The sequence below is a fragment of the Fusarium flagelliforme genome, assembly GCF_020744385.1.
Source record: "Fusarium flagelliforme strain FIESC 12 MPI-CAGE-AA-0113 chromosome Unknown B0J16scaffold_5, whole genome shotgun sequence".
In the NCBI taxonomy this organism is placed as follows: domain Eukaryota; kingdom Fungi; phylum Ascomycota; class Sordariomycetes; order Hypocreales; family Nectriaceae; genus Fusarium; species Fusarium flagelliforme.
In genome coordinates this window covers 287,440-312,905 of record NW_025763507.1, presented here as the reverse complement: position 1 = coordinate 312,905, position 25,466 = coordinate 287,440, and the positions used below count along the sequence as shown (strand labels likewise).

At 47.8% G+C, this 25,466-nt stretch overlaps 11 protein-coding genes across 11 annotated transcripts; 7 read left to right on the top strand and 4 right to left on the bottom strand.

Moving 5' to 3' along the window:
* Positions 1-120: 120 nt before the first annotated feature.
* Positions 121-1,993, bottom strand: B0J16DRAFT_306158 (uncharacterized protein; the record flags this gene model as incomplete). The annotated part of the gene is made up of 2 exons (XM_046124782.1): positions 121-1,488; positions 1,544-1,993. The coding sequence occupies 2 exons, from the start codon at positions 1,991-1,993 to the stop codon at positions 121-123; spliced, it is 1,818 nt and encodes a 605-aa protein (XP_045980795.1).
* A 766-nt stretch (positions 1,994-2,759) lies between these two features.
* On the top strand, positions 2,760-6,360 carry B0J16DRAFT_356364 (putative P450 monooxygenase; the record flags this gene model as incomplete). Its single annotated transcript, XM_046129472.1, has 7 exons — positions 2,760-2,865; positions 2,921-3,160; positions 3,246-3,357; positions 3,465-3,793; positions 3,867-4,252; positions 4,310-4,874; positions 4,955-6,360. 7 exons carry the CDS (start codon positions 2,760-2,762, stop codon positions 6,358-6,360), a joined length of 3,144 nt encoding a protein of 1,047 aa, XP_045980794.1.
* A 2,036-nt stretch (positions 6,361-8,396) lies between these two features.
* On the top strand, positions 8,397-10,285 carry B0J16DRAFT_385432 (general substrate transporter; the record flags this gene model as incomplete). Its single annotated transcript, XM_046131498.1, has 5 exons — positions 8,397-8,617; positions 8,686-9,027; positions 9,086-9,501; positions 9,555-9,946; positions 10,001-10,285. The coding sequence occupies 5 exons, from the start codon at positions 8,397-8,399 to the stop codon at positions 10,283-10,285; spliced, it is 1,656 nt and encodes a 551-aa protein (XP_045980793.1).
* A 591-nt stretch (positions 10,286-10,876) lies between these two features.
* Positions 10,877-12,355, top strand: B0J16DRAFT_270193 (glycoside hydrolase superfamily; the record flags this gene model as incomplete). Its single annotated transcript, XM_046123535.1, has 1 exon — positions 10,877-12,355. One exon carries the CDS (start codon positions 10,877-10,879, stop codon positions 12,353-12,355), a length of 1,479 nt encoding a protein of 492 aa, XP_045980792.1.
* An 832-nt stretch (positions 12,356-13,187) lies between these two features.
* Positions 13,188-13,778, top strand: B0J16DRAFT_415571 (uncharacterized protein; the record flags this gene model as incomplete). Its single annotated transcript, XM_046133532.1, has 1 exon — positions 13,188-13,778. The coding sequence occupies one exon, from the start codon at positions 13,188-13,190 to the stop codon at positions 13,776-13,778; it is 591 nt and encodes a 196-aa protein (XP_045980791.1).
* Positions 13,779-14,586: 808 nt separating this feature from the next.
* B0J16DRAFT_356361 (uncharacterized protein) lies at positions 14,587-15,578 on the top strand (the record flags this gene model as incomplete). Its single annotated transcript, XM_046129471.1, has 3 exons — positions 14,587-15,084; positions 15,134-15,359; positions 15,409-15,578. The coding sequence occupies 3 exons, from the start codon at positions 14,587-14,589 to the stop codon at positions 15,576-15,578; spliced, it is 894 nt and encodes a 297-aa protein (XP_045980790.1).
* Positions 15,579-15,860: 282 nt separating this feature from the next.
* B0J16DRAFT_356360 (uncharacterized protein) lies at positions 15,861-16,673 on the bottom strand (the record flags this gene model as incomplete). Its single annotated transcript, XM_046129470.1, has 1 exon — positions 15,861-16,673. The coding sequence occupies one exon, from the start codon at positions 16,671-16,673 to the stop codon at positions 15,861-15,863; it is 813 nt and encodes a 270-aa protein (XP_045980789.1).
* A 524-nt stretch (positions 16,674-17,197) lies between these two features.
* Positions 17,198-18,269, bottom strand: B0J16DRAFT_385427 (uncharacterized protein; the record flags this gene model as incomplete). Its single annotated transcript, XM_046131497.1, has 2 exons — positions 17,198-17,837; positions 17,911-18,269. The coding sequence occupies 2 exons, from the start codon at positions 18,267-18,269 to the stop codon at positions 17,198-17,200; spliced, it is 999 nt and encodes a 332-aa protein (XP_045980788.1).
* A 693-nt stretch (positions 18,270-18,962) lies between these two features.
* Positions 18,963-20,414, bottom strand: B0J16DRAFT_400549 (acyltransferase; the record flags this gene model as incomplete). Its single annotated transcript, XM_046132526.1, has 1 exon — positions 18,963-20,414. One exon carries the CDS (start codon positions 20,412-20,414, stop codon positions 18,963-18,965), a length of 1,452 nt encoding a protein of 483 aa, XP_045980787.1.
* A 1,074-nt stretch (positions 20,415-21,488) lies between these two features.
* On the top strand, positions 21,489-22,600 carry B0J16DRAFT_147846 (uncharacterized protein). The gene is made up of 3 exons (XM_046121997.1): positions 21,489-22,287; positions 22,343-22,449; positions 22,513-22,600. The coding sequence occupies exon 1, from the start codon at positions 21,604-21,606 to the stop codon at positions 22,273-22,275; it is 672 nt and encodes a 223-aa protein (XP_045980786.1). The 5' UTR covers positions 21,489-21,603; the 3' UTR covers positions 22,276-22,287; positions 22,343-22,449; positions 22,513-22,600.
* A 1,247-nt stretch (positions 22,601-23,847) lies between these two features.
* Positions 23,848-25,403, top strand: B0J16DRAFT_343565 (uncharacterized protein). The gene is made up of 3 exons (XM_046128064.1): positions 23,848-23,952; positions 24,019-24,676; positions 24,731-25,403. Exons 2-3 carry the CDS (start codon positions 24,078-24,080, stop codon positions 25,221-25,223), a joined length of 1,092 nt encoding a protein of 363 aa, XP_045980785.1. The 5' UTR covers positions 23,848-23,952; positions 24,019-24,077; the 3' UTR covers positions 25,224-25,403.
* The last annotated feature ends 63 nt before the right edge of the window (positions 25,404-25,466 follow it).

The window sequence follows — 25,466 nt, the reverse complement described above, 5'->3', positions numbered from 1 at the left end:
AAGGGCATGGTGAGGGACTACTACTGTATAGATCTCATGAACATTCTAATATACACATCTTTAAAACCCAATCTTTCCCCTGCGCTACCTCGATTGAGCGTAGGCCTCTTGAAACTAGACTTATTGGCGCATCATGACGAGACCAGTATATGCGTGTCCATCGGAGTCGTAAATCTTTTCCTTCGGGCCAGGAACAGTCCCACATTGCCACAATCTTCCCGACAAGTCAGCGACATAAATACGACCACGTTCCTTGTCCAATGATAGACCAATGGCCTCGGAGAAGCCTTGAGCAATAATTTGCCTACCAAGCTTACTCTCAGTAACCGGGGGCTGCCCGATGATTGTTTTCTTGTTGAGCGTGTTACCCAGCGGCATCTCGCCTCTGTCGGTCCAATAGAGAACCCCATCATCCTCGTCGAATTCAAGATCTATAGGCTCTGGTAAGCCTTTGGCGATCGTCTCAATATCATTGCGCGATGCTGCGTCACTGCCACTAGGTATATTGATACTGGCGCAGAATATCCTGCCCTCATTGCCCTTGGAGGCACCCTTTTGAGTCCAAAATATTTTACCCAACTTGTCGGACACGGCGATGCCGACAGGCCAGTTCTTTTGGTCAGCAACCTTTTCGGGTTCATTTGCATAGTCCCCGGTTTGAATGAGGATCTCATGCTCAGATCCATTAAGGTTGCATCGATGAACACGAAGTCCTTCGCGATCGCAGAAGTAGATCTTCTTGGTTGCGTGGCTAATATGCAGCTGCTTAGGTGTATGGACCTGGCCACAAGGGACAACGGTGCGGATATCGCTACCGTCTAGTTTTGCGCTGTATAGAGCCCCATCGTTGGCAGGGGGGTTGCCCATGCAAGTCCAATACATCCTGTCACCATGGACGTCAATACCATCTGGGACGGTTTGTCCAGAGACCAGCACGTTCGGACGAACATTCTTGTTCTCGACCGAAAATTCCATTACCTGGCCACTTGAAAGATAGGTGTCGGCCGTCAGCTCGCCAGGTCTACTACCTTGGTAAAAGTTGAGGACGAGGAGCTTGGTCTTTTGGCCCGGCGGGGGTATAGGGTATAATCCACCTTTGTCAGTTTTATTCCCAAGCTTCCCAGTAGCGATGTAGTTATCATGCAACCAGTCCAATGTATGTCTTGGTAAGCCACGCTTCTGAACGTAGTTTTCCTCGATGTGTTCGACGGTATCAAGGCCGACGCTGTCCATCATAGTGCAGGGGCCAGACGGTGAGTTGTACATTTCCATCCAAATTTGGTCAATGGTCGTTGGGTCAGCGACACCTTCGGCAATGACCGCCAGGACCTCACGTTTGATAGATGCCCAAATACGGTTGAAGATAAAGCCCGGTGACTCCTTCTTTGCAGTGACGGGTTTGAGCCCACACTTAATCATCTCTTCTGAGAGAAAGGGGAAAATCTCCCTGGCCGTGCTTCCAGATGTCATAAGCTCTACGATTAGGGCCTAGACAAGTCAAAACTTGAGTCTTGAAGACAGTGAGATGAGGAATTGAGAATACCTGAGGAGGCATCATGAAATGTGTGTTGAGTACACGGGCCTTGGTGGATTCTTTGACCTTGCCCAGAAGCTCTCTTGACATGAAAGATGAACTATTGGAAGCCAAGATACAGTCTGCTGGCGCTTCCTGCTCGAGTGCGAGGAAAGTATCCTCCTTGATGCTCAGCTTCTCTGGCACTGCCTCAAAGACGAGCCAGGCGTCTTTGACAGCGGCATTGAAGCTGCCAGTGGCCTCACAAGACCCCTTCTTGCCATGGGATATCGCGAGGTAGTCAGTGATATTCGCCTCAATATAGGCAACGGCGTCTGCTCTGGATGTTTCGGACGGATCGCGAATGATTACATGCCATCCAGCGCTTGCGAAACAGGCAGCGATTCTGCGCCCTAAAACACCACCACCTAAGACGGTGACTGGTCGGGATGTAATGTCTTTGGGTGGAGACCAGGCCATGGCGATTGTTAGTGGAAGTTGGTAATGTTGAAAAGAAGCTTATGATATTTACACAAAGATGAATCATATGGGCATGGGGGTTCGTGTTAATTTATACCTGCTCTGCCGTTTGCCTTGAAGAAAGACAAAACCCCACCATGAATTTTCCTCTCCTTGTCTGAACGTCATCTCTACTAAGGTTTCGTGGAATTGGATCAAGACTAATCCCAAGAGGAGATGATTATCTCATTAGTCTAGTCGGTTGGGATGATGTTGAGTATACCGAAATCCGGCGGAAACGGCTTTGGTCAATTCCGAATCCCTAGTCCGTGGCGATTTAAAGTGTGAGGAATATTGAGAGACTCATATTGTACGTGCGTGGATGACACTGTTTATTGCCAGATGTAATGACCTCATTCGTCTCGGAGCACCTCGGCGCCTGCATTAGCGTCAATCTTGAGTTCACCCGTACTGTAGATCTTGTCGGTTAGACTCCGCCGTCTGTTATTGGCTGCAGTTTTGATATACTAATAACAGTAAGGTCGGAGAATGGAATAGCTGTTACCGGGCATTCCGTGACGGTTTTGAGTGTACTACTGTCCTTGAGGCTACAATGAACCGATACACAACAACTGCGTAGCCGGAGAAACCTAAGCCTTGATACGACAGAGTTCAAGACTTAAAAGCGAGGCCCTATCCCTTTCATTGAACACTTACCACAAGCACCTGAGCTCCAATTCATACCTGAACATCTATTACATTTGATATCGATTGTGTTTAAGTCATCATGGAGGCCATTCCTACTCCTAAGGGTTATCCATTGATTGGTAACGTTCTTGAAATTGACCCTCACAAACCCAATCAGAGCCTAGACAATTTATTTGCCATCCACGGTGAGATTCCCTGTTACAGTATCGTAACTGTTAACTAAAGGTATCTCTGCATTAGGTCCTATTATCCGTCTCTTCCTACCTTGTGAACGGACTTATGTGGCCAACTATGAGCTCGCCAAGGAATTGTTCGACGAGTCCAGGTTCGTCAAAGCTGTTACTGGACCACTTGCCCAGGTTCGCGAGTTGGCTGGCGATGGTCTCTTCACTGCAATCCCAGACGAGCATAATTGGGAGCTTGCTCATAGGCTTCTGATGCCTGCCTTTGGACCATTGCCGATCAAAGACATGTTTCCTGGTAAAACTCCTTATCGCGACGTTTTTATTAATTCTCAAAGAGTTATACAATGATTTCTGGGGCTAATTCGAGAGTTTTAACACAGAGATGCAGGACATCGTCTCACAAATGGTACTTAAGTGGGCGCGGTCCGGCCCCGATCATCACATCAATGTTCCTGACGATTTTACTCGTCTCACACTTGATTCCATCGCTATGTACGTCATTTCACACAGTATTGCATATCAAACGAGATAGCGGTGCGAGAGAAACACCATTGGCACAATTAAACCATCCATATTTACTGACTCTTCCTTACTGGTAGCTGCGCTATGGGTACTCGCTTCAACTCTTTCTACCATGAAGAGCAACACGAATTCGTCAACAGCATGGTAACCATCTTGGCTGAATGTTTTACTCGATCGAGACGACCACCTCTTCCCAAGTTGTTCTTCAAAAAGCAAGACAAGGCTTTCCAAGAGGAAATTGACAAGCTCGTTTCCATCGCGGAGGAGCTACTTGCTTCACGTCGCAAGAACCCTACTGCCAAAAAGGACTTGCTCAATGCTATGATCAAAAATAAAGACCCGAAAACTGGCGAGTCTCTGGATGACCAGACCATCATCCGAAACATGATCACATTTCTCATTGCAGGTTAGTCGCTTCATTGTCAGAACTGTGAAAGCCGAGACACAATGTTTCCGAATACTCACTGATGGCCTTCCAGGACACGAAACAACCTCTGGTTTGCTATCATTCTTATTTTATGAACTGCTAGCAAACCCTGAAGCACTGGCTACTGCGCAGGCTGAGATAGACACAGTGATTGGTAAAGAACCCATAACGGTCGAACACATGGGAAAGCTCCCTTACATTGAAGGCTGTTTGCGCGAAACGCTCCGACTTCATCCAACTGCGCCGGCGTTCACCTTGCAGGCCAAGGGTGACCAAGTCTTGGGCGGTCGCTACAAGATCCAAGACAACCAGGTAGTGACTGTGTTCCTCAGTGGTCTTCACCGTGACAAGGCTGTTTATGGACCCGACGCAGAATTCTTCAAACCAGACCGCATGGTCGGGGAAAAGTTCTCTGAACTACCTCCCGGGTCCTGGAAGGTATGGAGCAGCGAGTCCAGATTCGATCGAGGGACAACACTAATGACCTGTGTGTAGCCATTCGGTAACGGTGTCAGAGCATGTATCGGTCGACCATTTGCGTGGCAGGAATCCATTCTCACTGTTGCAACCCTACTGCAGAATTTCAATTTCACCAAAGCGAACCCCTCTTATCAATTGGAGATTAAGACCGCCCTGACCATCAAGCCGGAAGAGTTCTATATGAAGGCTAGGCTGCGCCACGAGTCGTTTCTCGACCACGCCGGTGCTTTGGCTTCTGGACCCGTATCTGAGGGTAAGGTTAGGGAGAGGGAAGTGTCTGGAGCCGAACCGACAGAAAACCTCAAACCCATGCAAATATTCTTCGGATCCAATACAGGTACATGCGAAGCCGTTGCCAACGCTCTCGCCGCTTCGGCCCAGAGACATGGATTTAAGGCTGAGCCCGTATCAATGGACGACGGCGTTGCGCTGTTCGACAAGAATCAGCCTTTAGTAGTGGTAACAGCCTCCTATGAAGGCCAACCCCCGGACAATGCCGCTCACTTTGTTGAGTGGCTTTCTCACAGCCCGAAAGACAAGGTGGAAGGGGTCAAGTACGCTGTTTTTGGCCTGGGTAACAGTGAGTTCCACTCTGTAACATCTACATCTTCGATTTGGATTATGGCAAGTAAATGATAGAGAACTAATGGCAACTATCAGAGGAGTGGTACTCGACATACCAGAAAGTGCCGACCCTGGTTGATGAGGCATTTGCTAAGAATGGAGGCGTACCGTTGACAGATCGGGTGGCCTTGAACGTTACCGAGGGGAATGTCTTTGATGCTCTCGATGAATGGACAACGAGGAAACTTTGGCCTTCACTAGGCTCTAATGAGGATGATGGTACGCTGGGTGTGGAAGAGTTCAAGGTACAAATTGATCCCCAGAAACGTGGCGGGGCGCTGAAGCAAGAACTACAACTTGGTCAAATCGTTGAGACCCAACTTCTCACAAAAAAGCCGGGTGCTCCTCGTAAGCGTCACTTGAGTATTGCTTTGCCGTCCGGTACGACGTATCAGACGGGAGACTATCTGGCTGTGCTTCCTCTCAACTCGTCCCGTATTGTCCAACGGGTGCTCCGGCGATTCAAGCTCCCATGGGATGCCATGCTGACGATCGACCCCAAAGCCATCACATCGCTTCCAAAAGGTCAGCAATTGAGTGCCCACGATATCTTAGGTGGTATGGTAGAGTTGTCGCAGCCTATCACTGCCAAAGCCTTGTCAGCTGTCAAGGCGACAATCTCAGACGAAGAAGAAACTGCAGCTGTTGATAGGATTGCAAGCGACGCACGGACTCTGTCAGCCACGTCCCTCCTTGAGATCCTAGAGCTTTGCCCCTCGTCTTCGTTCTCCTTTGGTGCCTTCTTAGCTTCACTTCCGGCCATGCGGGTACGGCAGTACAGCATCTCGTCTAGTCCGCTTGCGGATCCATCGGTCTGTACATTGACATATTCAATCATCGATGCACCTCCGAAATCTGGAAGCCAGGGTGGTCACTTTCATGGGGTGTGCAGCACATACCTTGAGCGTCTCTCCGTAGGGGATACTGTGCAAGTTGGTCTGAGACCAAGTCGGACCGGCTTCAATGTGCCCGCAGATGACGAACGTCCCATGATCATGGCATGTGCAGGCACTGGTCTTGCTCCTTTCCGTGCGTTCATTCAGGAACGAGCGATAAAGCAGGAAGCAGGGCGCAAGATTGGCCCAGCTCTACTTTTCTACGGCATGAATGCCCCAGATGAAGACGACATGTACCGTGACCAGTTTGACGAATGGGAAAAGCGTGGTGTCGTATCTGTACGTCGTGCCTTTTCACACGCTAACGAGCAGTCTGAGGGCTGTACATTCGTCCAGGACCGGATCTGGCATGACCGCGAGCAAGTGTTAGAGCTTTTCCGCCGTAATGCTGCGCTGTACTTCTGCGGCGCTGGTATTGTTGGCTCCGGCGTGGATAAAGTTATAATCCAGATCAGAATTGAGCAGGTGAAGTGCAGTGAGGAGGAGGCTAAGAAATGGGTTTCAGAACAGAAGGGTGAGCGCTATTGGGCCGACACATTCGCATAACAGATGATAGGTAGAGACCCATAGCTTCTAAAGAGTAGGATCAATATGTATCGACACATCTAGAGTGAAGACCACGAACTCGACCGATCTATTGTTAACACTTATGCCGCGTTCGTGAACTACTCCATTGAATCTCTAGAGTTCTACACCCACGGAAGTTCTCGTGAGTTGTACAGTCTGCTTGCACTCTCCTACTGACACTTAATCGGGTCGCCTTATACAAACATCCACAAGCCGGAACTGACTGTCCCAAAAGGCAGACCTCGTGAAAGAGGTCGTGGTTAATGTTCGGCTTTTTTGTGATGAGCCACTTGGCAAGAATGTGGATATCATCAAGCAAAAGCTTGAGGAGGTACAAGCTACCAACGAGGGACTGCGGGATAAGATTCAAGGTACAGCTTCTAAGCATCACTTTGAGCAACGACTAACCCATTTAGCGCTACAAGAAAACAACGACATGATGATGCTGGATCAAATCAGCCCCCTTTTCAACATCCCTGATTTCTCTTGGGTGGATCACCATGGCGAACTGGACACCCACAAGCGAAACGTCGAGGCAGAGTTCTGGCCAAAGACATGGCTCGGCGAACAAGAGCTGATTCAGCAGATGGGCCAGGTTACAACTGACCAGAAGTATAAGGCTTGGCGTGAGTCGAAAAGCTCTGGAATGTTTGTCATCTCGTGAGAGAACGAATTCGACGGAGCCCATAATTGCTGGGCATCGCATGTGGCTCTGGACCTTATCAACAAACGACTGACGACCGATACATACACCTTTCACCTATTTGGCCGCCAGGAACACGAGAACACTTGCATGTAATCTCGTCACTGATTTACCAAATCCTCTACCTCAACAGGGAGATTCTCCGAGACCAAACGCAGCTTGATGAGATACTCGCCAAGCTCCGTCGGTATCAGAGAGCCAAGGAAGACAGCGACAAGCAGAAAGCTCTGGAAGATGTGGTATCTAGGGTTTTTAAGATGATTAGTCAGGATAAAAAGGTCTGGATCGTTTTAGACCGTGTTGATAGATGCTGTAGCCACGTCCAACAGCAGTCGCCCAGCGGAAGAAGGTCGCGCCAGGGTGCACGGGCAATTCTGAATTCGCTTAGTAGGATGGCTCTGCAAGGAGCTAATGTCAAGGTTCTTGCTGTGGTGAATAGAACGAATTGGCGGGTTGACTTGGACGATGAGGATGTTGGAGATGGCGAGGAGCATGTAACTATCAAGGGATTCTGTCAGGTCAACTAGTTTGAATTGCCATCTTGACGATGTCGCATTGGGCTATGTAAGTAGAATTGAGCTATGGTGACAAACGGCTAAGTGCGAGATCGACAGTAAACGAGACAAAAGAAGGCTTGTCTGAAAGATTGGAAAGTTGAGCGCGGAGAGAAGAAACAGCAGGTCCTAAAAAGTATTATACGAGTATAAACATAAAGCCTAATCTGTGCCGCTGTGACCCGAGTAAAAGTCGGGGTAGCGTAGCGTTGCATTAACGTTATTCGAGGAAATATTCTTTAGGTTGATAGGGTGTGCCCCAACCCCAGAAATAGGAGAGAATTCAGCCAATGGCTGGGAGAGAAGTGCGCCAACTTTACCCGCCATTCCATAGCAATGACATCGACTCCTGCACTCTGCAATGGATTGAGTTGTGATTATTGACCACGCATGGGGTCTAGAACAAGACCTTTTAGCCTAATATGAGGGGAAGTTTGCAAAACACATGAGCTAGTTGATGGTACTTTGTGCCATCTTGATAATGGTCATGTTATCTGGGCCAAATTCACCGTTAAGGATCAGTCAATGGATGGGTCGGCTGATCCCATCAGTTTAACATCGGGCACACCTGCCTGTTTGAGACCTTTGGCGTGCATACTGCCAAGTGCCTGAAGCACCCGTTACATTGGAAGTGTCGCATTGGAGCCTTGATATAAATACCATCATTCGGGATCTGACCCACAATCGATCCTCGTTGCATCTCCTCTAGCATTCTTGGCCCAATATTTAGTCCATCATCTCAAAAGGGAGCTACTAAGATGCCTATTCAAGCCAGAAGAGCGTCTTTCGAGCATCACAACATCTATCAAGATGTCCAAGCTGATGCGGAAAAGTCTGGCGTTGCAGTGGACGACGTGGTCACGGCGCGAGTTTCTGAAGATCATCTAATCACCAAGTCGCGTGAGGCTCTGAGACTTAGATCCAAGGCTGGTTTCCGTATCTGTTTGCTCATGATGGTCATGGCTGCAAACCAAGCTGCGTATGTCCTGTCCTCTTACTAATATTTCCTTTCCCACTTGTTAATATACTGACAATCGAAACATGCAGGTACGGTATCGATTGGGGTGTCATCAGCAGTATCAACTCCAATGACTACTGGCATTCTTACTTTGGTTTTGAGAACAGCGGATCTACTCTGGGTGTTATTAATGCCCTAATGACTATTGGCAACTTTTGCGGTGCTCCATTTCTCAGTCTTGGAGATAAGATAGGTCGACGCTCCGTTAACTTTATCGGTTGTTTCCTCACCATCGTTGCGTCCATCATTCAATGTTTCTCGCCTAATGTTAGAGTCTTTATGTTTGGTCGTTTTGTGCTTGGTTTTGGAACTGCTCTTTGCACCAGTTCCCAATACATTGCTGAGGTTGCCCCTCCTCATCTTCGTGGACAGTAAGTCTAGAATATCCAGATGGCCAATATCTTTCATTATGATGATAACAAATTACAGCATCGTCGGTATCTTTGGAGCTTTCTTTCAAGTCGGATCCCTGGGTGTCATTGGCATCATGATGGGTTTCACCCATTGGGAAAGCAACTGGAGCTGGAGAGTTGCTTTCCTGATCCAGGCCATCTTCCCTCTCTTTGTTTGCGTTACCATTTACTGGCTCTGCCCTGAGTCTCCTCGTTATATGGTCATGAAAGGGCAAAGAGAGAAAGCCCGCAAAATGATCTCTGAGTACTTTACTTCCTCTGAGAACATCGACCACCCATTCGTCGATGTCCTGCTTTCTCAAATCGACGAGTCGATCGAGACATCCGCTGTTGGCTTTCGCGCCACATGGGACTTCCGTGTCTTTTTCACCAGGGCTGTAGGATTCCGAACATTTGTCCTTGCTCTTTACTCCGTATTCCAGCAATGGAACGGTAAGAATAAAGAATCACTTGTAGTAGCCTTGCCTCTTGCTAACTCACTGTAGGTGGCGGTATTATTGGATTGTACCTGGACCCTGCCCTCCAAACCATCGGTATCACCAAGTCACTAGATGTCTTGGGCATTACTCTTGGCTCGACCGCGACATATTTCGTATTCACACTCTTTGGTGCTTACATCATTGAGCACTTCCGTCGACGAACCTTGATATTCGTAGGCTTGATCTCCATCATCGTCGCCCAAACAGCTGTCACTATTACCAGTTGGCGAGTAGACGTTCAAGGAGATAAATATCTTTCTTACCTCACTGTCGTATGGATCTTCCTCTTTCAAGTCTGCAGTGCGTCCTTCATTGCGACCATGCACAATTTGTACCCTGTTGAACTCCTGTCGCTTCCGCTGAGGGCAAAGGGTATGGCCCTGTACACCATGTTCCAGGTAAGGATCCTCTGAGCACCCCCACTCCCTCGTACTTATGCTGACGATTCCAAGGGTGCTGCTGGTGTTGTACACAACTACGGTATCTCGGTTGGCATTAATAAGATCGGATACAAGATCTGGGCAGTCTATATCTGCTACAACTTCATCCAGCTTATTATAGCCTACTTTACCTTTCCTGAAACCAGCAAATTGAACTTGGAGGAAATTGATCATATCTTTGAAACCAAGGGCACTAACCCTATCAAATTGAGTATCAAGATGGGAGATGCTAGATGGGCCTCGGACAAGGAGGACAAGAGACGTGCTCGTCAGGGCGAAACAGTCACTCATGTTTAATTGTATTAGCATCAAGGAAAGGGAACCGCAAAACTTTGCAACAGATAAACGAAATGATGAATACTAGCAGGTCTAGTCACTCTGTTAAGAATTTGGTCAACGGTCCTGTGAAATGAATGCCGTTGTTGCTGTTGCCGATATAACCGACTTTCTCAAGGCTCTCAAAACCATACTGACGTAGCAGAAACCATGATTCTGGACTCTCAAGTTTCTGCACGATAGCATTTCTGGAATATTAGCGCCGCCTAGCTCTCAATCTTCTGTTGAAATTGTTGCTATCCTGGCCATTGCGGGGTTTGGGGGAATAACCTGGGGCTGGACGGTACGACGGGTAAACGGTGCTATGGGCCGATGTTGCGAATTATCCGTCTTAATCACCATTCGTGCGAAAATCAGATGCATATGCTGCTTGCGATCAACTCTATACGCGTAGACAAGAAGGATCATGAGCCAATGCGAGGGTCCACTTTCTGCATGCAATTCCCCCTTGATCATGGACGACACAACATCAATAGAAAAGAAGGATGGTTTTTCTCTTCTGGTACATCCCTTGACTTCTCACACTGATCATTCTATTAAAAGTGTATCATAATGACTTCCCAATCCAACTTGGACGAGTCTATCAAGGGCGCTCTCCCTTCTGACTTTATCTGGGGATGGGCTACGGCTGCAGCACAAATTGAAGGCGCATGGAATAAAGATGGCAAAGGAGAATCCATTTGGGACACGTTCGCCCATACTCCTGGTAAAGTAAAGGATGGAAGCACTGGAGACGATTCCGTGCGGTCCTATGAACTTTACAAGACAGACGTAGAGTGGCTACGCAAGTACAGAGCTACAGGCTACAGATTTTCCCTCGCCTGGTCAAGGATCATCCCACTTGGTGGAAAGGATGACCCTATAAATGAAGCAGGAATCGCTTATTACAACCGACTGATTGATGAGCTTCTTGCAAACCAAATTACGCCTTTTGTTACCCTCTTCCATTGGGACATTCCGCAGGCTTTGGAAGATCGGTACGGAGGCATGTTGAACAAAGATGCCTATACACCCGACTTTATTCGCTATGCTCGTGTTTGCTTTGAGCGATTCGGTGATCGCGTCAAGAATTGGATCACATACAACGAGCCTGGCGTCTATTCACTTGCAGGATATGCTGCTGGCGTACACGCACCCGCACGATCAAGCTCCCGCGATCGCAATGAAGAAGGAGATAGTAGCACGGAACCTTTCATTGTCGGACACACAGAGCTTGTATCGCATGCTTACGTTGCAGACATGTATAAGCGCGAGTTTAAGCCTGCCCAGCAAGGCAAGATTATGATCACATTGCATGGTAACTGGTCTGAGCCGTGGGATGCCGACGATCCAAAGGACCAAGAAGCCGCAGAGCGTGCTCGAGAGTTTGAGATTGCCTGGTTCGCAGACCCTCTATACAAGACGGGAGACTATCCTGCGTCGATGCGTGCTCAGCTTGGAGATCGTCTACCTCGTTTCACACCTGAAGAGAGCAAACTTGTCCTTGGAAGCTCAGAGTTTTATGGCATGAATTCCTACTCAGCTTTCTATGTGCGTCACCGCGACGAGCCAGCTGATATTAACGACCATAAGGGAAACATTGATCAGCTTGACGAGAATAAGCAAGGTCAATGGAGAGGGCCCATGAGTGACACATATTGGCTGCGAACAACGCCTTGGGGCTGGGCCAAGTTGCTACGATGGATCTGGAATCGTTACGGTGTACCTATCTACATCACTGAGAACGGCACCACAGCTCAAGGCGAGAATGATTGGAAGCCTGAGGGTCCAAACGATGTCCTCGAGGACCCCTTCAGAATTGACTTCTACCAGAGCTACCTGACCGAGGTAGCCAAGGCATCGCAGGAGGGTGTTGTGATCAAGTCGTACTTTGGATGGACGTTTACGGACAACTGGGAATGGGCTGCAGGGTTTTCGGATCGATTTGGATCTGTCTGGATTGATTTTGAGAGCGAGGAGAAGACTAGATATGCCAAGAGGTCGGGATATTTCCTTGGTGAATTCTTTCATCACATTATCCGTAAAGAATGAGGGTTTACGGAAGAAGGAAATGGACAACGCGCCAGTCGATTCAATTGACAATACCATGACGTGAACCTCCGTGTTTGAGATCTAGATAAGCGCTGATAAAAATAGCCAATAAATTCAAGAAACGACTATCCTCGTCACTGGAGGGTCGGATGGTCTCGGCTTCGCCATTGCCAAAGGAGAAGCTTGAGAAGGATGGCAACTTCTACGTGCAGTAGAACACTTATATAATCCAAGTCGCTCGAAGAACCTTTTTACAGGCCTTTGACTAACCTCATCATGTTGTCAGGCGATGAGAAAAAGCTATTGTTATCACGCACCAGCCGCCACTCTTGAGATGCCACCCTATACAGGAGGAATTGAGATACGTGTCTTTAAAATAACATGCGTACCTTATTACCATATCTTACCCGATGGATATCATTTTAGGGAAGGTCCGAAAGGTTAAGACCAAGCTTATTCTGTTGCCTCGAAGGATTACGCCGCCAATAAATTGACTGCCTATTTCAGGCAGATATTTAAGGAACCGTCAGCCCCATATCTTACATGTCGCCAGCGAGAATGATAGGACCACGCCACTTCTACAATTCGGAAGCCACAGCAGAATCTATAATTCTAGTACAACACGTACTTGGAGATCTGACGATGTCATGGATCTTCCTCCACTATACTCATCGGCGGATAATCGTGGCTGTGCATGTTAATTATAATGCAACGACTAGAACAATGAGTATAAGTACTATCTCATCCCATGCCGAGTTATCGTTTCTGTACCAAACAACGAAATAAAATAAATAAAAACATCGCTTATCCATACAACTAAATACACTTCATCATGGCAGGCGGCAAATCACCGGCAGTCAACCACCCGGCTAGGGTCCTGTTTCTCTACCCAGCTGCCATCGGTCTACCTCTCAACCTCATCCGTTTCATCGTCATGCTTCGCCCCACTGCCATCTTCACCATCCTCCTCCTCACATCTTCCGCCATCATGGCATGGATCATCAGACGCAAAAGCGCACACATCAAGCTCCCACCTGATACTCCCATCACCAAGCCTTGGAACTGTCTCATCGCGGACATTTCCCTTGCGATTCTATCCTTCATCATCCTCATCTTCACATGGACACATAATCGCGAACACGATACTGGGAAGATTTTCCTGGTGGCTTACTCGTCGACACCGCTGATCTTCAATATGTTTCTTCACTTTTACTTAGCGCTGCTTGTGTTGTTGGGTACAAACAAGATGCAGAATTTCGTCAAGACGCTGGTAGCTGGTACTCCGCACGAATGCCCGAACTGTCATAATCAATCAGGAGGACAAGATGAAGAGCAGGCGCTTATGGCTTCTGTGACGGAGGATCAAGAAGAGACAGATGTGAGCGGACAGAGAGGTGCCGGTTCTTCAACCGTCTGGAACTAAGCAACGGTTGCAAAGAGATAGGCAGGATCCTCTATTGTCTATCTGCTGAGGCGACGGTCCCCGTCACGCCAATGTATAACCGTCGATTGTTCAAGAGGGATAGAAAGAGGGTTTTTGTTTCGTTCGACGATTTTTCCCCACCTTCAGTTTCAATTTTCAAGTCAAGATACTTTTGTAGAAATAATATTCTGCAGTACAATCCACACCTTTTCCCCACTGAGCATGAACCCTAGTCACTTTCCAGATTCCTGGTGGTATTAGGACCAGCTCTGCCGTTGAACCGCCTGGAAATAGTAGTAACCTTCTGAGTGCAAGGTTTACAAAGTCATAATGATGGCAAGGTCAAGGTCCGCAAGCTAACGAAGTGTCGGCCTACCCTGGAAAATTGAACTATACTTTCCGCATTTTGTGGAGAATTTTCGTATAAAGTCCGCCGTTTCAAGTGCCGGGTTCTACTTAAAGCCCGAATGCATGGACTTTAAGTCTGCCATACTAGCGTTCTTAAGTCCTAACTCCGACGACTACTGTAACACATAGCTTTTTGCGTGCAGATAACCCGATCTGTATTCACAATACCTACAAAAAGGTTGTACTATGTATCCACATATTGAGCTCAAGTGCGGACTATGAGCTGAACGGGTCCAAGTAATTCAAAATGCCAATATCAATCTCCGCAGGGTAACAGAGTCTATCCATATAAATAGCTAGAAAATTGTCAAATGAATAAAAAATAGCTACTACATGATCAAAGTCAACAAACCAAGGCTTACCTACATCATATCGTCGAAAATCCAACATCTCTGTAATCATGGAGTTCAAAACCATTCCCCTAACGCAGCGCATCCACAATCGCCCTTACGATGCAATCCTACCGACTCGCCCTGAACTATCACAGGCTGGAAAAACTGTGCTCATCACCGCAGGCACAGCTGGCATTGCCTATGCCATCGCCAGAAACTTCGGCCTCGCTGGCGCCGACAGGGTTATCATCACTGGGCGATCCGAGGAAAAGCTCAAGTCTGCTGTCAAAAGTCTCACCGATGAAGTTCAAGGCAAGAGCAAGGCAAGATATGATGGCCGTGTGTGCCAAGTTGCAGACCCTTCCAGCATCGATGCCCTCTTCAACGATCTTGCTAAAGACAACATCCATGTTGATGTCCTTGTGCTAAGCGCTGCTCATATGATCGCTGGAAAAATTACGGATCAAACTTGGGAGGTTGTCTGGGAGCAATTCATAGTTAACGTCCGCTCCCTGCATCAGTTTTACGAACTCTTTGAGAAGCAAGCCAGGATCCGAGATGGACCCGTAAGTATCCATCCTTGATACATATTTACATGCTAATAAACCTTCACAGCGATATGTTCTTAATGTTTCCTCCTGCGCTATCCACCATTTCACCAGCGGCATCGACGCGGGCGCCTACACCCTGACCAAGAACTCTGGATCCCTGTTGCTGCAGAAGATAGCAGACGAGACGAACCCGTCCAAGACCCAGATCATCAACTTTCACCCGGGCTCTATTCTAGGTCTCCGAGTTCAGGAATATGGCATGGACGCTAACTCTGCCAACTGGGACCATGGTAAGCGACGTTCGAAACCTCTACATACATCCGCTAACAATAGTACTAGAGGATCTCCCAGGTTCCTTCGCCGTTTGGGCTGCTTCTCCGGAGGCTACCTTCCTCCACGGCCGCTTTGTCTGGGCTGCTTGGGACGTGGAGGAGTTGAAGAGTGGACCGTTGCGCGAGAAGCTTGAGAAGGATGCCAACTTTCTCAAAGTTAGTGTCAATGGCATTTAGGCGATTGACTGGACATGCGAGGGTTATGACTTCTATGATTCCGACAAAATATAGTGTCCTAGAGCCAAAGGAACCATAATGCCCCGTACAAAGTCTAAATATCTTCAAAAGCCTTATCTAATCGTGTCCTAAAGCCAGGCAGCTTTTGTAAAAAGATTTATAAGTTTAGTGACAATAACACTAAAGACCGCATCAAGTCCCCGGAGAGGCCTTATAGGAAACGGAAAGCTGGGATTTGGCGACTTCACTGATAAGCCAATATAAAGGCTGTATATACATCTATCAGCACCAGTGTCCTTCGCCACCGCCATCAAAATCATCAGTTTCCCATTCGTAACGATGGTCTCTGATCTTATCCATGATCGCATCGACTGCATCAAAAGCCTCATCCCTTCTGAAGGCATCGGGCCATCCACAGTCCCGATAAAGCTGTTTGACATAATGAATATCCAGATCCGTTCCCCAATCGCCTTGTTGCGCAATGACTTCGTCCTCCGTGACCCTTTGTCCTTCAGGTAGCTCATTGAAATCTATTACCTCGAAGATCAATTTTCCTCGACAAGGGATCAGGTCAAGATTGATGTAGGCTTGTTTCAACCCATTCAGGTACTCTCTTAGATCGACCGGCTCAACGTCCTGCACCTTATTGTCTTCCTGCATGATCTCCCCGTCTCTGACATTCAGCCACATGTGGCGACCCCATGTTTCGCGACCGAGAGCGAGGGGGAAGAAGTCGTAGAAATCCACAAAGGTTTCTCTCCGGGTTGACCATGTCCTGTTATCGCTGTTCAACCGCCAATCCATAACATCCTCGAAACAGTCCCGTGGCAGGGTTGGATAGTCGACCAAGCGAGACTTGTAGTGAATGTTCGACTTGCAATCATTGTGGAAATAAGGAATGTGCTTCATCACTTCGCCGACCTTTTCTGATCTACCAAGATAGTCAAGCAAAGGATCCAGACCAGGCCAGCCCTCCGGTGGCGGGATCTTGAGGTGCTTTGCGTCGTAGTGCAGTGTTGTCAGAAACTGGTAAAAGGCCAGAAGCGTTGCAGCGATGTCCGTAGTGGAGTAGTCATCCTGGGGAGACGAAGGCATTGTCATTCCTTTCAACTTCATTAACCTTGATGGCTGGAAAGAGTCATAATCGTTAATACCAAGGGAAGTGGTGGGGTTCATATATCTTTCACGCTCTTCAACTATTCCCTCATTCGAGTTGTGGGAGAAAGCGTGACATTCATAATGGCGTTAGCTCGATGGTTGTTGGTTCGGGGGTCTGCATACCCTTATCCGAGCCCCATGTATGGCACGTTACAGTGGAAATCAATTCGTTTTTTGCACTGCTGCCTGCAATGAGCCAACAAGCACCAACCAACGCGCGTTAAGAGCCTTCAAAAGGAACTAAGAACTGTTTCTTTAGGTTCTTTTGTAAATTACGCTGTGCAGGGGTGTCTTAACGAGAGTAAATACCCTAGTGGGGATAAATTCACTGGATTCTAAAGTAAGAATCCAGTGAATTAGGCCTCGGAAGCGCGAATAAAAGCCTATCCTTTTAGACCCAATACATAGAGCTAAAGCCGTCCAAAACCCCGATCTCCAGTTACACAATTTCGTCTAGTGTCCTAGGATTTATAACAAGTACACTGGCTCATATGAAACCACCAGAACATTTCTTCCCGAGTCGATAGCCGAGCGTCTGCGCGGGCGCCGGATCCAGTCCATTTGGGATACCTCGCCGCGGAAACCCATTTAGAGCTGGGTCCAACGATCGCCCCATATCTCCAACCCAAGCTCATGGCAGTTCGTTCATCATAATCGTACATGTGTTCATCAGAGCTTGCATAGTTATTGTCAGTGTCCCTAGCTGTTGATGAAACAGGATCTGGTTGCGGACCGAAAGCGGCGACCTCGCGTTTCTCCAAGGACATGATGAAATCTACCGCAACTTCTAGTTTCGTTCTGATTCCGGACATGCCACGGACTTTAACTCTCTCAGCTTGGTCGTCGATCGAGTCGAAGGTAATAGAGCTGCTCAGACCATCATTCTCGCTAGTAAGGAGGACCAATACCGTCATCGCTGAGATATTGGCGATAGAACTGCAAATGCGGTAGCTTTGCGATGGTATAATAACAACAAGGGCCTTGAACAAGGCTGGGATGGTATAAAATTGCTTGGGAGGGAGACTCAGCAGTCGCGTTTGTATAGTCGAGCGAAGAGCCATGGCTACATCAACAGCAGTAGCGTCGTCAGTCGAAACGGGGCTGATCTTTACAGTTAACAATCTTTACAATGAACTGACTCCGCTCAATGTCTGTACGATAAGGACAAAACCACTTCCTGTAGATGTAGTTGTGAAGAACGGCAAGAAGTAAGTAAGAGGGGGGTCCTTGTTTCTGACTGTCGCCTCTCATTATATAGATCGGAACAGTCTTGTTGAAAAAGTCGAGAGCGTGATCGCCTTGCAGTTGAGGTAGGTCGGCCATTTCGAATGAATGATGATACCACATGCCCCATATTTGCGTCCGGTGCTGTTCTTCAAGCTGTCCTCGGAGGCGATGCAGGATTTCGTGACTTTCTAGATCCTCCTCGGGTTCATAAAGTATTGCAAATGCTTTTGGTGCAGTAGAAGAATCACAACATGGATATTCCCTTGACGGCAGCGGTACGCGGTGCTGAATACGTCTTCGTGACATAGTGAATGCGTGATATGTGGGTTTTTGGTAAATGTGTTGTTTGCTCTGTGCTCTCTAAGAACTACGCTTCCAGATTGAACGGGGAGCTTTCGGTGACACGTTAAGAAGAGGGATTTTGCAAAGTTGGGATTGCTTCTACAGCAGGTAGATGATAGAAAAGTACATAAGTGGCTTTTGTAAATTTGATGCATGAGTCATCGGTGAAAAATATAGTTGAACTTTATCGTTTTTCTTTAAGCTTTCACAATGGACTACAAACTCTCTTACCTAGCCTTACACAATCTCCAAGTTCATCTCCCCATAAGGTTCACATAAATCAAAATCCTGGACTGAAACACACATATGAATGGAGCCGCCTCAAAAAGGCCAGATCGAAGCAAACAATCAAGGCACTTATGCTGTGCCCAGACCTTGTGTATAGGGCAGGGCAAAAGAAAAAGGTCATGTGTGGGAAAAGGAGTCATAATGCCCGGTGCAAAATGTAATTATCAGCGAAAACAATTGTGCTGATTTGAACTGTACGAGTTGATGACGGACCTTTAAAAACCTTAAATAGATATCACCGAAAACCCTATCTGATCGCCGCCTCGGAATGAACTGCCAGCAGTTTTTAACGCGCTATCAAGAGCCTCAAGAAGTATCACCATCGCATGCAGGCGCCTTTGCTGGGGTGTTGAGAATTGATAATCAAGCCTATTCTTCTTTCAACCAGCCACAAAACCTAGCATCTTCTGATAGAGCCAATAATTCATCCTCTGCCAACATAAGATATACTTCAATAATCTCATCCTTACCAGTCGGCGATTTTCGTCTTGGGAGTACTATCATGTTACCATCGGCATAGTCGACATACGGATACCGCACAAAAGCTGGCCTACCACCCGTTCCCTCTGCACAACCTTGACTAAGCACTGACCCGAAGTCACATTCATAGAGCGGTAGGTTTGCCCAGCTGGATGAAATAAAGTCGATCCCATGCTGACTCATGCAACCTACACCAAGACTTGTAGGATCCTGTACTCGCTGCAGTATTTCCAAGAAGCCACTGATGTGTTCTTTATTGACTCGTGTCGATGCATCAATAATGGCTTGAGCTATCGGCGCCATCAAAGGGATTTCGTCATGGTCGAAAGCACCAGTCGTCGCTAATACGTCAAGTGCAACATCAGCTGTTGATGTAAGCACGACATTACCAAGATAAGGCCCTGGCTTATCGATTGCTGGCCCTAACCGCCGTCTGCCATCTACCATCTGAAAGAACCGTGAATATGGTATGGGTGGTTGTTCTGGTCGACGTGATAAGCGTATACGTGTAACATTGCACCAGATCACAGCACTCAAAATGGAGTTTATCGTGACATGGCAGTTATCTGCCAGCAAGCTTCTGGCGTACTCGAGCTTATCAACTGAAAATGTGAATATCTTGCTTGATCTTTTCCTGCTGGCGTTTGTCGATGGAGGGATGTCTTGTCCGAGTATTCTGTCATTCTGATAATGTTGAAAACCCAGTTCTTTACCACAATCTACAGTGTCGTTTGCAGATGCGGCAAGTCTGATCGTGCGTGTAAAAGGCTCGTCGGGATCGGGAAGATAAATTGGCGGCAGGTTGTTGTCGTTCTGACGAGCGAAGAAGGCCCAAAGGTTTGTCAACGTCGCAAGACCTCGGCCATCCATGACGCCGTGGTGGACGCACATGCTGAGTATCAGACCTCCTTCGATTGGGGTATATGTTGCTTCGAATACAGGATGAAATTCGTTAGATGCAGTATCTATGAAGGTAGGCAAAGAGTATAGATCATCAGAGAAAAGATGAGCTGGTGCACTCTCTTCCTTCATCTTTGCTAAGCTGGGTAATTCATTTGTAGGACGTTGTTCTCGTAATAACACATCCGGATCATCAAATGTCATAGAAACCGCAGCTCGTGCAATGGAGGAGGTCTCGTCTCCGTAGGTTTCTGTACGGTAGATGATACGCCCTTTGAGATATGGTACCTTCGTTGTAACAGCTTCTAGCCCTCTTGAAAGACTATCAACAGCTTTCTCCAGATCCTTGACGTGAAATACCAGGGACCAGCGCAAATAAAACGAAGAGTTTAATTGATCGAGAGGAGAGAGGAACGCTACCTTAGTTTGGGCGTCTAGCATCTTAAACAAAGTTGGACAGGTGTTCGCACAGGAGAGACAATGAAGTTAATGACAGTTCAGTCAGACATCATGCTATCATTTAGTTCTATAAGTACCTCGTCAATATCAAGGAGCAGGACTCACTGTGGGGTATCTCGGCTTGATTTCCTGTGTCTCGCATGATTTCAAATGAATCATTCTTGCCGGAAGGCCTGAAAACGATGATTCTACGAGTGCATAGTACCTTGGGGATGTTGATAGTATCTGAAACCTGTGCCAGTCCGTGTGTTAGTGGGGTGGCTGGCCTGTTCCCCACCAATGTCAAGGTTAAAACACTGAAGTTAAATAAGGTGGGCTGGGTGGATTCAGGGTATTTGAAGAATTGGCCGCTAGAGGTATAAGAGATGAAATTATTTGGTCACTTTATGCTGGCTTAAACTAGCACTTAGGCTACTTTATTATAGTAGCCTAAGCCTTAGACAATTCTCCTGTTACCTCCCTGGTTGGGAGAGATGATGAATTTTGATGGTGCGAAAGTAACGCTTTGGCCTCGTGATCAGCAAAAATATTCCGTCCGTCCACCGGTGTTGCGTGTGTAGGCCTTTGAGTTCTAAGCCTGGACGGGCGCTGACTACCCTGATTGTGACCAGTTTTCGAATTATTGTTGTTGTTGTTGAGTGTGACTACGTCTCTGTTATTGAGTCCATGCACCAAGGCCCTCATGCCTCATCACCCTCTACTGTCATCAAGGATGGCTGCTCACTTCCGGCGAATCTCTGTCACGAGAAAAGCAGCCAGGACTACCAAGAAAAAGGCAAGAGACCTACCATAAATAGTAGTCCACTCCGTCCTTTCGGAAAATTGTTATTGCAAATAGTTAACAGGAGGAAATGGCCCACCTAAATCAGTTGTAGTCCATTGCATTTCTGCCAGTGCTATGCCAGTGCTATGCCAGTGATAGGTGATCGGTGTATTGATAGGCTCTACTTTGCACCGACATCGGTACCCCGTTTCTGCCTGGCGCTATTCTTTTTTTTCTTTTTTTTTTTCTTTTCATTTCTTCTCTCCTCTTCTCCTCTCTTCTCTTTTTCTTTCATCCTCCTCCTCACAATATCCTCTTTTCCTTCGCTCGCAACATCACCATCGCAAGGACCGAGACATCCTTGGAACGACAGACCATGCAAGACGCCACCGATACTAGCCCTGCAGTATGCGCATCGCCTTTTGCATTACCGGACGACTTACTGATCTCTATACTTGCAGGCCCATGCGGAGTATCTCGATTCCCGCCGCGATGCGACCGATCATTTGGGCCCCCCACCAGCCCGAGCTGACACCTCGATGTCTCCCAACATTCGCGACATCAGCAACCGAAGCTGAACGTCCGCGACGTTCCCTTGCACATCCCTCTATCAACATACCAACAAGAACACCGATCCAACTAAAAGCTTTCACCATGTTGCATCTCGCCGACGCCTTGCATTTCGCGCAGGCTGTGGTCACCTTTATCACTGCATTTATGCAGGGCATGGATCACTACGTCCTGCCATTTTCCCGCCTTGTGATGGTCGTAACAGACATCTATCTCAAGGCTCTGGCATCTATTCGCCAGTCTCTTGAGCTCCTTCATCCGCAAGTGGCTCTAGCAATCGTCCTCTTTTTCTCCACGGTGCTCCTCGTTCGACTGATCCGTTTTGCCTTCCGCGTCTGGTGGTTCATCATGAAGTGCGCCATCGAGATCCTCATGTGGCCCTTTATCCTTCTATCTATCGCTATTGCGTTCCAATACGTCGCGAGCGAGTGGGCGGCAATTTCGATGTCCATCGGACAGTTGTCTGGGATTTGGAAGTTCCTTGGACGAGAGTGCTCTGACATCTATTGATGTTTTGTGAACGTCAGTTATCAAGTCGCACAGTTCAAATCAACACAATTCATCTGACATCCACAAGCTCATTGGGGGAGAGTGGGCTCGGATTTGGGCCTGGACCTTGGAGTTCACGCAATGGACTTGGTTCTGGAAGTTTGGATGGGCTTCTCGCTAGACCGTCACATCTCGGTAAGTCTCCTTTTCTAACACATACCTTGTCCGTTTCTGGAACTAGTTGACTGACTGTGGCAGGATTTCGTCACTCAGCGCGTGATCGGTTGAATTTGGTCAATGGTGAACAAGGCGTTTTGTCGACGGTTGATCAGTGGCAATGGATCGGGGCCATCGGGCAGGCGGGCTTTGATCACCTCCGCCTGACTGCGCGTCATTTGCTGGGTTAGTGGGTACACGGCAAGCATAGGGTCACAAGACAGTACTTCAGTCTTCGGGTTCGTGTGATCAAAAGTGTTGTTTTATTAAGTACGCATTGTCGGGCATCTTATCACCAGATGTGTCACTAGAAGACCCCGAAGTGATAGTGCTTCGGTTAGCGATGAAGATATTGATGTTGCTTTCCCGAGCTCAGTCCTTTTATCAAGACCCTTCTCTCATTGATGTTTACCTGGCACCCCTCCTCGGATTCGCGAATTAAATGTCGACCGCTGTATCCAACAGTCAGAGGATTGGTAGGAGTCATCATCTGATCTCCGACCATTTCACGGGTTTCTATGCCCGTTCTCCTGGATGTTGATGGAAACCCGCTCTGCGCCCGTAAAATTTGGACTCTAAGATCTGATATTTACTGAGTAAGTGGCATATCCACGATACCCCAAAAACCCCAGACCTTGGCGCATGTTCTATGGCTGCAGTGCAGGCTTTGTAATGATGGCTGCGGTCCGTCTCTGAGGTGGTAGAATCGTGTGCATAGTACTCGTCATCTCGGGGAATGCCGAATTAAGGTGTCGTTGGAATGTCGGTGATGGTTCGGTTCGCCCGTGCTCGTTACTGTATTGACCAATCGGATTGACCAGCTGATGCCGTGGTTACAGGGCTGTTCTTGCGGGGAGCTTTGTTGATATTCTGGGGATGTTGGGCGCGACAAATCGTGGCTGGTAGCGAGCGAAATGACAGATGCAACGATGTCAATCGAACACGAGGGGGAACTTGTGACAAACCTTTCAATAGCCCAGCCAGTAACTCGCTACGACAAAACAAATCTATCAAATATCGAATACACGTTGTGTGGACTTGGACTTGCCTAAATCAATCAGACCCACGCATCGGCAGTTCTTCAAGACTCAGATCCCACTTACAGAGCAGGGATGCGTGTATCTCAGAATCCAAGAAAACATTGATCATATAGATAACGATGTATGCATGACGGCGGAAATTAGACGCGTAGCGTCTTGATTGCCCAAGGCTTAGTACATGGTTATTGACGAGTCATGACCTGCTGAATAAGTATCCCACCAACCACCGAGATGACAATCACCCGCGCGCGATGCCGTGCTGCCGTGTTGACAGGCCCCTCTGCATATAAACTTTATTTCCCAACCAGGTACGATCCAATCAGCTCTAATCTGAAGCGGAAATCTGTCTGTTTCTCCACTGTGATGCAACACTGGAAAAGATAATATCCAGCATCTGATGATATTCGCCTTTTCCAAGTCATATTCGCATTACCAACAAGGGGTATGTAAATGTTATTAATGCACCACTCACGAAAGAGTTTAATCCTGATATAAAGTCTTCGTCAAGACGTCTTCTGATCTACCTACCCTCAGCAGCAGCTGTTCATACACCCCAACAGTTGCGCCATGTTTCTCAACACTCTTTCAATCGCTTTGCTGGCATCAAGCGTCGCTGCCTACGACCAAGTCCTGGGCTTCAACACGAAGATCGAGTACGAGGACCGCACGCTGGATCAAATCTACAAGGCCGCCTTGAAAGAAGGCGATACCGTCACCCTCTGGGCCGGCGGAGATGAAAAAGGCCAACAAAACAGTCTCAAGCAAGCGTTTGAGGCGCGCTTTCCTGGAATCACCCTCAACGTCACTGTCGACCTTTCCAAGTATCACGACGGACGTTTGGATCAACAGCTAGCAGCTGGCAAAGTTTCTGTCGATAGCGTCATTCTTCAAACCCTCCACGACTACCCTCGCTGGGCCCAAGAGGGTGCGCTTCTTAATTATGCACCTGCTGGATTTGATCAGATTGAGCAGGCCTTCAGAGACGACAGTGCCGCTTGGTATGGCGTGTGGGTGAGCTCTTGGGCTGGAGCTTGGAACACCAAGAAGCTCCCTGATATCGACCCTCCCCAGGAATACGAGGACTGGCTGCGACCTGAATTCAAGAACAAGCTGGTCCTGACCTATCCCAACGACGACGACGCTGTTCTCTGGGGGTTCTACCTCATGTAAGCCCCACCATCTCACACCACCCATATTCCAGGCACTAACAAAACATGCAGTCTGCAGCAGTATGGAACAGCATGGTTTGATAAGCTCATTGCTCAGAACCCTCGATGGGTCCGTGGATCCCAGACGCCCAGCATTCTCATCGGTCAGGAGAACAGTACTTATGCCGCCTACTTTACCGCATCCGGAGGCTGGAACAACACCGATACCATCTCATTCTCCCACCCAACCAAGGGCAAGTATGTTTCTTGGCCACAGACCGCTGCTATCCTGAAAGACGCGCCTCACCCCGAAGGCGCCAAGCTGTTGCACAACTTCATTCTGAGCAAAGAGCAACAGGTCAACCCAAGAAGATGGTCAGTTCGTCGTGATGTTCCTACTCCTGCTGGGCTTCCTGATCTGCGGAATCAGACTGCGACAAACCCGGCTGAGTTCGCCAGGTTTATGAACGACCGTGCGCTTGTGGAGAGACTTAAGTTGTACTTTGAGAGTCGCATTGGAACTGCTCAGGGAAAGAGCTCTCTGATTGATGACATTAATGCTTAGGCAAGATGAGAGATTACGTCGAGTATTATGTATTGATGATGTACTTATCGATGTATCATCAAGAGTATGGGGAAAGAGTGCAGCTCGCCATATAGGAAGGGATGGTTGAATACATACTCTATGTTAAATCACCATTTTGTAAATGCATTTAAAAAGGTATTGCAGATCGGCTTCAATGAGAATCAGGAAAGCTCTTTCCATTATCATTCTAAAAACAGGTCATCTATTTTAAAGGTGCAGCCC

Coding starts and splice junctions, on each gene's coding strand:
- B0J16DRAFT_147846 (XM_046121997.1), top strand. CDS start 21,604: ATGCGCATCGCCTTTTGCATTACCGGACGACTTACTGATCTCTATACT.
- B0J16DRAFT_343565 (XM_046128064.1), top strand. CDS start 24,078: ATGTTTCTCAACACTCTTTCAATCGCTTTGCTGGCATCAAGCGTCGCT. Junction 24,677..24,730: donor CTCTGGGGGTTCTACCTCAT/GTAAGCCCCACC, acceptor CAAAACATGCAG/TCTGCAGCAGTATGGAACAG.